Raw genomic sequence first — 10,210 nt, 5'->3', positions numbered from 1 at the left:
GTTCAGCCTGGAGAAGAGAAGGCTCCAGGGAGACTTGAGAGCAGCTTCCAGTGCCTGAAGGGGCTACAGGAAAGCTGGGGAAGGGTTTTACAGGGGCTTGTAGTGGAAGGACAAGGGGTAATGGATTAAAACTGGAAAAGGGGAGATTCAGGTTAGACATCAGGAAGAAATTCTTCCCCATGAGGGTAGGAAGGCACTGGCACAGGTTGCCCAGGAAGGTTGTGGCTGCTTCATCCCTGGAGGTGTTCAAGGGCAGATTGGATGGAGCTATGAACAATATGTTCTAGTGGGAGGTGTCCCTGCCCATGCAGGGGTGTTGGAACTAGATGATCTTTAAGGTCCCTTCCAACCCAAAGCATCTGATGATAAGATATTTTAAATGGATGGCTGTATTTTTGGAATAGATTACTGTTGCCTGAAAAAATCCCTGACAGGTAGAGTATCTTTGATTGCATCTGTTCAGAGAAATTTTCATGTCTGAAATGCTGAAAAATGGAAAGAACACAGAGGAAATGAATGACTGGCAGTGAGGGCATGAAAGAGAGTGATGCTTCACTTGGCCAAGTTCACAACCAGTGCTGAAGTGCTAAAGTAAGATGCTGCTTAGAAATTGTTTGAAGGTGTTTCAAGCAACATTAATGAGTAGGATCCCATATGAGACTGAAGGGCCTGAAGGAGCTGTGTGTGGAGTGCTCTTCTTGGTAATCGTGAGGGAGATTTTCTTTTACAACTGCAGCCCTACTGAGGATCAAACTACTAAGAGGAACTAAAAAATACAACTCCTTGTTTTGTCAGTTTTCAGAGGCCAACAGAAACCTCAAAATTATTATCTGGGTTGTGTGTTTTGAAGCAAAATGCTGAGCAGAATTTGGAGAGGATGTTAAGTGGTTGAATACAGCAGCGAAAGGAACCATGTGGTGGAATTTTGAAAGAGGAAAGAAGTGATACAGAAAGGATGTCTAAAAACTAAATCCAAGTCAGCAGAGCAAATTTCTGAAAAGGTCCAGGTAGATGAAGTTGGATGGGGTGGTTTTTATTGTTTTGTTTACATGGTGTAAAAATGTGAATCATATTCTAGGTTCTGTGCAAGTGGTGACATGGAATGAACAGTTTGAAAAACTGACTACGAGTGATCAGAATGGACTCATCATTGTGTGGATGCTGTACAAAGGTATTCTGCAGGACAAATTTGAGAGGGGATGATAGTCCATCCTGTGAGCAGTCTTTCTGTTTTGTTTTGGTTTTTTTCCCCAGAAATTTCTCTGATTCTCTTCCAGACTACTTACCTTGCAGACTGTCCAGCTCAAAATAGATTTAAGCATTTTTCAAGATTTTATTCTAATGCTTGTCTACATTTTTTGTAGCACAGGCACATATAAAAAGGCATTTGTCTTGCAGAGCTCCCTTAGGAGAAGATACCAGTTCTTAGCCAAATGCTTGGTAAACTGCCCTAAATTTCTTATTTTCTGACCTATGTTACACTGTTCCCTAGAAGGAAAATAGTGCATTGAGTAACAACAACAGGAAGCAAGCAGTGCTTCTTTGTGTAGGTTCTGTTTTGGGTTTCATTGTAATATTTAAATACTTCTGCAAAATACATCCAGCACAGACATACTGGTAGAACTACAGGAATGTAGCAACTCTACTTAGAACATCAATTAAATACTTTAATTAAATACTTTTCTGTGAGAGTAATGGTCTTTTCCAACCTAAATGATGCCATGATTGTCTGATCAAATCAGAAGTATAACTCAGTTTTTCATTCACTGCTACTAGGCACTTGGTGTGAAGAGATGATTAACAACAGAAATAAATCTGTTGTTCGAAGTATGAGCTGGAATGCAGATGGACAGAAGATCTGCATTGTGTATGAAGATGGAGCTGTAATTGTTGGATCTGTGGATGGTAAAGTTTCAGCCCTACTAATATAGCTTTTCAGTATTATGTACATAGTGGCTCTGGTACATTCTGTGGTAGGTTTATTAAGCCCAATCCATGTTCTGTTACAGGCAATCGCATCTGGGGCAAGGACTTGAAAGGCACCCACCTGTGCCACGTGGCCTGGTCCTCTGATAGCCAAGTTCTACTTTTTGGGATGGCAAATGGAGACATTCACATTTATGACAACCAGGGAAATTTTATTGTAAGTTAATGGTAGTATAATAGTAGTATAATAAAGAATAGGCATCAAAACTTACTTCCTCTTAATTTATTTCATGTTTGTTTGTTTAGTTGGAGGACTTCAGAACTGAGAACTGGATAAGGTCTTGAGCACAGTTTTTATTTAAGATTATGCAGCTGCAGCTTTTTAATAATAATTTAGCTACCAAGGAAGAAATATTGATATTACCTAAACTAGTCATGGTGTTTCTAGCATGTGCTGTTAATCATTGAAATTCTTTTAAGCAAGTTGTTGTCAGCCCCCCTGCCCTCCACAGACGTGTATAAACAATATGTGTGTTTGTGTGATCCCCTTCTATCCCTCCTCTCTCCCACCTATAAGTTATCTGGTAGCCCTCCTGGAAATGATCCAGCTCCACTCGTATCTTCCAGAACAAGCCCTTACCTGTGTTACTAGATGTTCAGGGCTAATTATTACAAAAGCAAACTTACCTTAATTGGTGTTCTTATTTGGACATTTACTTTTTCCAATTACTTGTATTTATTATTAAAGGGATTTTTGTCAAGAAGAAGCTGACAAACTGGTTATTTTAAAAATAAAATAAAATCTTGGGGCCAGGCACGATTTGAAATAATTTTTATTTTTTGCAAACTTCCAGTGCTATTCCTTGTGTGTGTTTGTGTGGTGTTTTGGTTTTAAGTTACTTTTCAAAGAATGAGAAGAGCAACATTAAAGTACTTCTTTGTTGCCCAAATCTATGTTTTAATCTATCTGATCTGGCTTGGAATAAGGAAGTTTTTCAAACATTCTGAGAATGTGCAAATTCTCCTTTTGTAAAGTATCTTGTAAACAGTGTATTGTATAAAACTTGATATAATGAACCATTCTTGTCTAGGTGCAAATGAAACTGAGTTGTTTGGTGAATGTAACTGGAGCATTCAGTATTGCTGGGATACATTGGTACCATGGGACAGAAGGCTACATTGAACCAGACTGTCCTTGTCTTGCTGTCTGTTATGACAATGGAAGATGCCAGATAATGAGAGATGAGAACGACCACAGTAAGTACAAAAAGCGTGGTGCTAATTACTGAGCTGCTCTTGACCCAAAACATACACTCGTGTTTACATTCTTAATGTTTATTTCTTAAAAACTAGATCCTGTTTTGATTGACACTGGTATGAATGTGGTGTGTATTCAGTGGAACCACTGTGGAAGCATCTTGGCTGTGGCAGGCTCCCTGAAAGCAGCTTCTCCAGATAAAGATGTAAACATTGTGCAGTTCTATACTCCGTTTGGTGAGGTAAAAATATCTCATATACTTACATGGGGGTTTTTTATCTTCATATGTTTTATCTGCATGGTGATTGCTGCTGGAATTTGGATGCCAAAATGTAGGTGTTTAGTGTGTTTAAGATGGCACGAGGTATCTAAGGATATCCATCTAGATCTGGAAACGTGACAACAGGACCAGGCACCCATTTAGAACAGCCAGTTAGTGGCTTGCATGAAAATCTGAGAGCATCTCATTAAATCATAGGATCATAGAATGGTTTGGGTTGGAAGGGACCTTAAAGATCATCTAGTTCCAACCCCCTGCATGGGCAGGGACACCTCCCACCAGACCAGGTTGCTCCAAGCCCCATCCAACCTGGCCTTCAACACTTCCAGGGATGGGGCAGCCACAGCTTCCCTGGGAAACCTGGGCCTGGGTCTCACTACCCTCACACTAAATAATTTTTTTTTTAACATCTAACCTAAATCTACCCTCCTCCAGTTTAAATCTCAGAAGTCACAGAAACATCATTGTTGGAAAGGACCTCTGAGATCACCCAGTCCAACTATCAAAAAAAAACCCAACCACCCACAAAAACCCCCTGAAAACCCACAACCTCAGATTCAAAAAAAAACCCCAACCACCCACAAAAACCCCCTGAAAACCCACAACCTCAGACACAAGAGCATGCCCTGAAGTACCACAAAGTTTTTTTTCTTGTACAGAGGAAACACTTGCCAATCCTGAGGGCAACTGTGCTAAGGATAGAGTTGTGAGAGGGGCTAAGATCCCACATCCTAGAGGTTTCCTTGGTTGTAAGTGTTAAATGGAACCAAAGGTTTTGGCAGTGATACGTCCCTGGTTGCTAATGCCCTTCAGATTAACTGAAACAGGTGTTCCAGATTCTGTATCTAGTAAATGCTTCAGATTTTAGAATTGCTTTGCGGTAGTTTTGGTATGCAGTTACAAACTTCACTTTTTTCATTTGGACTTGGTATTTGCATCTGCTCCAAGGCCCAAAATGGGTACTAAACTGTGTGAGTTCATTGATAATGGTTTATGTAAGCCCAAAGTTATGCCCTCAACAGGAAAGTTAGATCTAGGCATAAGTATCAGTGTTCTGCTCAGTAAAAAGTGGTTTTTTTTAAAGCCTAAGGTTATTCAAAATCTTACACTAAGTACTAGATTAATGTATCCTTTACTACACACATCTATATTATTTGCAAACCAAAGCTTCTCACAAACAAGTGCTCTGAGAGACTAAGGTTATAGTTTTTGAAAACATTATTTTTTCCATTTGTTTCTCTCATTCACCTTCAAACTCCACAGCAAAATAAAGATATTAAATAAAGATAGAAAGTGTATTTCTTTGCTAGCTCTTACATTGCAAATGGGTGTCTCACTGCTCTTCTTAGACTTTTTTTGGAAAGGGGATAGAGAAATGGAAAACATCCATTGCTCCATGGCAAATTGTGTACCTCTGCAGCTGGTTCATTGTATGCTCTTGAGATAGGTTAGCTATATGTTTTTATTTGCTTTAGCTATTATCTGTAGTTAAAGGTGTTTCACATCAACTGACTAATCGATTTCCTGGATAAATGGAACTGCTGAGGCACATCAGGAATCAGCCCTATTGTGTTGATTTTAGTGGCAACTGAAATTAGAGGTGATTCAAATTACCAACCAAAGGAAGAAATGTTTATACTGTCATTCTCCAACCATTCTTTGTAAGTTTGAAAAGCCACCAAGTCCTGTTTTTTGCCTTTCTCTCTGACAAAAAAAAGAACTGAGGCAAGAGAACGATTTTCACAGTATGCATGTTAAATATCTCCCCCTTTGTTTGCATTTGTTTTGTAATTTAGGAGTCATTATGGATACTGTAAAGAAGATCCATGTTTGGTTTTCATCAACTATCAGAGCTGTTGTCTCTGATTTTTATGGTGTTTTTTCTTAGAATAACTGCAGAATCTTTTTCTTTCCTTGTTTCAAACCAGCATTTGCGTACACTGAAGGTTCCTGGCAAACAGATCTCTGCCTTGTCTTGGGAGGGAAGTGGACTGAAAATTGCACTGGCTGTTGATTCTTACATATATTTTGCTAACATTCGTCCAGATTACAAGGTATGTAGTAATGTGGCACTTCACTGTATAAATAAGTTTCCTGTTATTTATTCTCTTTCTGGGTTGAAAAAGTAGCTCTATCTAATATATGAATCAATGCTTATTTTACAATGACTGGGCAACACTGCTGATGTGAAATTATAATGGAGTGTGAGTGTCTGCTTTGGTGATGCAGTGACTTAGCCATTGCTTTTCCAATGAACTGGGATTTTATTTTCATAATGAGGAAATGTGTGCTTTGATAATATTAAAAGAATTGGGCGTGATTCTAAACTTGGTGGTAAAAGAGGCTGTTGTGCAGGTCAGGCTCCAGTGTTTTCATTGCTGTTTGGTGAAACTGATTGGGCTAAAGGATACAGTGGGAATTGCTGAAGCCTAAATTTTACTGGCATTGTTTTGGTGGTGAATTATTAGTTTGAACTAGGAGAGCTGTGCAGAAACCTGAACAGAAGTGAGTGCAACCTGATAGGCAAGCATCTTACTTATATTTCAATTCCTAATACACTTCTTAGAAGTGTGGATTCAGCTAATTCTAAATAATGTTTTTATCTACTAGATATTTTTTTAAAGACTTAAAACCATGTCACTTAAATTTACAGTTTAATAACAAATAGTGATGACTGTCCAGTATACAGTATTGTATACTTTTTTCCCCAGTGTAGGGTATGTTCTTTAATCATCACTGTGTAACCACTGTGATTAATGAGAGAGACAGGGACTGTAATTTGAGGACCATGCTGCAGCTATCTTGAAATGTATTCTTCCACTCAGTTGTGAAAAATCATTGGTCAGGGAGTTTTAAACACAGATCTGCTAAGAAGCATTCTCAGATAGTTTGTTGTAAATCTGCTGGAAAAGACTTTGGAAATTTGAGCTAGAAATTAGTCTTGCAGGAAATGCTACCTAATGTTTATTCTGGGAAATGTGTAACAGCTGGAACACAGGCCTGTTGCTTTTTCTTAAACTCCTCAGTGTCTGTGAGACCATGAGCATTTCAAGATCTGGCACAGTTTGGAAATTAATAATGTTTTGAAATCCTAGTTTTAGAAACTGCATATGTAAGTTCTCTCTCTTTTATTTTGCCTTTCACATAGTTAGCGTGGAAGAAAGATGTGCTCAAATCAAGTTATTTCTGCAGCAAATGAACTCTTATCTTGTAGTTTTCTGTGTTAAATATTTTAATGGTGAATGATAATACACATTACTACTACCATATTCTTTCTGATTATAACAGCTACTCCCTTTTAGGAACTAGATATCCCAAAAGGTGACAGCCATTAAATAGCAGTGATTCAAAGCTGTCATTAATTTAGGCTGGATTGGAATTAATGACCTGGAGATGAAATGTTAGTATCCATTACCAATCTACTAAATAATCAGTTTTCCTATGTTTTTCAATTATTACCACAGTAAGAGAAAGGGGGATCTGAATTGATGGGACAGTAAAAACAATCAGTTGAGCAGATCTGTTTTTAAAGTAGTCATAGTTTACATGATATCTTTTTGGAGTTGTGTAATACTAATTTATAATTATATATAGTTGTAATACTAATCTATAGCTCTAGTAAAATTTCTTCTGGTGTTTAAATCTATTTTGGATTTCACTTTAAATCCTCCTCATCTAGCATCCTGTGGTCCTTTGCCACTTCATGAAAACAGTTTTAGAGTTGGAAAACATAATTTATAGTTCACTGACTTGCTACCTCATAAATTACTGGTTTCATATCAATTTTGAATATTCAGAATAGCATAAGCTCCAGTTTGCATCTCTGAGGAGGATCCTGTGGGAAGTGCTCTCGGTTGTCAAAAACTGCCTTTTCCCCAGTCCTTTTATTTTTATTTCTTTTATCCAAAATAAGTTTGATTTTCTTGAAAATCCAAGTGGGCCACATCAGTTGGGTCATCTTCATTCACATGCCTGTTTCCTCACTGAAATATAGTAATAAAAAATAACAAATGAATGAGATACAACTTCCAGGGCAAAAAAAAACATGACTATCCAGTGTGTTGAATTATCCATGTCCATCTAAGTCCATTACTTATTTTACATATATTTTTTACATATCTACCTTGTGTGAAAGCTGGCTGTGCTAATTTGTGATCTGCAGAATCATAACACGTTCTAGATCTTCCCACTCCTGTTCCTCTAGTTGTGCTCCACAGCACTGTGTTTGAATTCCCATGGAACTGCAATTCCATGGAAACCACTGGGTTTTGACAGTTAATTACCATTCAGTTTATAGATCTATTCTAAAAGTTTTTTTTACTGGTGTTTTAGGTTATCATCTTGGTTTCATTCTGTATGGTGTGGGAACCCTTCTGGCCAGCTTTCCAGTGAGCTTTCTCCTCTCTCTCTAGGAAAGGCTGATGTGTGGAATTCTGTTAGTTTTTCTACAGTTGCATCATCATCCTCAAGTGGTTTGGTTTATATCTCAGTTGTTTGTCAGTGTCACCTCCTTTCTGAGATATTTTTTGCTTCTGCTTTATTCTACTTGCTGCATGAATAATTATTTTCTTCTGGGGGGAAGGGAGGTTTTTTCTCATGTTACTAATATGGAAGAAGTGACGTGAGTCATTGTGATTCTCTAGTATAATGGCTTATTTTTGTCTGCTTCAGGAATTGCACAGTTTGATGTGCTGATTTTATTTCCCTTGAGAAATGAACTTTGGGTTTCCAAATCAGTAGTCACAGAGCAAGCATTCTCATGGCAAAACCCATCATCACAGTGGGTAATTCTATGCTCCTAATGAACAAGGAAGAAACAAGGGGAAATGAGATCCTGTCACATTTTGAGCTTGATGCTCCAATTCTGGTTTGATAGGTTAATCTGTGTGATGGGAAGGCTTTTTTTTGCCAGTTTAATGTCATGCAAATAACTTACTACTTAAGCTGTGTTCACATTCTTTTAATGAGCAAGTACATCACTTGGCAGGTAAAGAATATTGAAGACTGATTGTGTGTGTGAAATTAACTCTTTCATAGCTGTGAGCAATTGATTATTGAATTCTTATGATGGCTTTTAACAGAATTGTCTCTCTTGGCAGTGGGGTTACTGCTCCAATACGGTTGTTTATGCGTATACCCGACCTGATCGTCCAGAATATTGTGTGGTCTTTTGGGACACAAAAAACAATGAGAAGTATGTGAAATATGTCAAGGGCTTGATCTCCGTAACAACCTACGGGGACTTCTGTGTTTTAGCAACTAAAGCAGATGAAAATCAACCTCAGGTAAAGTCTTCCTTTTAATTTTCACTTGGAGCGTTCGGTTGCAAGGGTCAGTGCTTTACAGGCAGAATAAGATGAAATGTAAAATACTGAATCTGTTTCAGAGAGTGTTGCTCAGTTGTTATTTGACAGAATGGCACTTGAATAAACTCAGTGTTTGCAAAGAACCCCAACAAACTACAAAAGTAGTAAGAAAAATGTGCAGAACCAAATAACTGCCTCCATTTTACCTTCTAGCAGCTATTAGTAATTTATTGAAAACTGCAGCCTGCAAGATTAACATTTCTTTAGAAATATTTATAACAGGTCTGCAAAGGAAAGCTGAAAAGCAGGAGAAGATCAGAGTGGTAACAAATAATTAATCAGTCAGAAGTGGGAAAAAAAAAAAAAGGAATTTTTTTAGGTGTTATAAATCCCACGTTACTCCAAACTGCTCACTTTGCTTATTTATTTATTTTAAACATAGTTCCACATTATATAATAAATCATAGAACCATACAATCATAAAGGCTGGAAAAGACTTTCATGATCATGAAGTCCAACAATCAGCCTAAACAATAAACCACTAAAACATCTTCCAAAGCACCAAATCCACCTGTTTTTTGAACACCTCCAGGGATGGTGCCTCCACCACCTCCCTGGGCAGCCTGTTCCAATGCCTCACCACTCTTCCTGTGAAGAATTTTTTCCTAATATCCCATCTGAACTTCCCCTGGCACAGCATGACCCCAATACCTCTGGTCCTTTCATAATTTACTTGGGAGAAGAGGCCAACACCCACCTCAGTACAACCTCCTTTCAGGGAGTTGTAGAGTGCAATGCGGTCTCCTCTTCTCCAGGCTGAATAGCCCAGCTCCCTCAGCCTCTGAGTGTATGTACAGTTAGCATGATGGTGATAACTGTTACCCATTCTTTTCTTCCTGTGTTCACCTCTGAATTCTCCTCTGTATCACATGTATGTTGCTTCCAAAGGAGGAGCATGAGACGGAGTCAGTTGGTGCGACGGTAACAAAAATGCTTTAGTGCTGTTATGCTTGATTGTGCAACAAATAATATCCTGTCCCACAGGCTGAAAATGGGGGGTACATGGCCAAAACCATGTGGTGAAATTGAGTGCAATAAAGTGAGATTTTTCTAGGTTGTAATTTTGAAAAAGGAAACAAACAGTGGGACGTAGTGGAACTTTCTTGAGCATTGAAAAGTGATTTAATTTTAGCATCAGAAAATTACAGAGAATAAGCATCTTTCAGTCCTTTTGAAATGGCTCTAGTGTAATTATTAACAATGTGGGTGGGCAGCTTTTAAGGATGTGAAGTGAGCAAGCTTATCCTTTGGGTAGCAGTTTGAGTTGCTTTCTGAAAAACAGATCTGTTTTGCAGTAGATTTTCGTCATTAGCATTGTAATTTCAAGGCAGCAAAATGTTCAGCAATAGCTGTTGGGGCAAAAAAAGACCAATTTCAGCA

At 38.2% G+C, this 10,210-nt stretch overlaps 1 protein-coding gene across 2 annotated transcripts in view; it reads left to right on the top strand.

The window, feature by feature from the left end:
* The window catches only part of WDR35 (WD repeat domain 35), a 44,044-nt gene that overhangs the window by 2,240 nt on the left and 31,594 nt on the right, over positions 1-10,210 (top strand). The window contains exons 4-11 of one of the 2 annotated variants that reach the window (XM_010002373.1): positions 1,079-1,171; positions 1,777-1,905; positions 2,010-2,143; positions 3,018-3,183; positions 3,280-3,425; positions 5,393-5,518; positions 8,564-8,749; positions 9,719-9,751. In XM_010002373.1, coding sequence (XP_010000675.1) covers positions 1,079-1,171; positions 1,777-1,905; positions 2,010-2,143; positions 3,018-3,183; positions 3,280-3,425; positions 5,393-5,518; positions 8,564-8,749; positions 9,719-9,751 — 1,013 coding nt within the window. The remainder of the gene's footprint in view (positions 1-1,078; positions 1,172-1,776; positions 1,906-2,009; positions 2,144-3,017; positions 3,184-3,279; positions 3,426-5,392; positions 5,519-8,563; positions 8,750-9,718; positions 9,752-10,210) is intronic. The other variant, XM_010002374.1, reaches the window with a different exon arrangement.

This window comes from Chaetura pelagica, unplaced genomic scaffold, assembly GCF_000747805.2.
Source record: "Chaetura pelagica isolate M959 unplaced genomic scaffold, ChaPel_1.0 scaffold46, whole genome shotgun sequence".
NCBI classification, from domain to species: Eukaryota; Metazoa; Chordata; class Aves; order Apodiformes; family Apodidae; genus Chaetura; species Chaetura pelagica.
The sequence above is the reverse complement of the archived record's forward strand: the minus strand, read 5'-3'. Positions and strand labels throughout refer to the sequence as shown.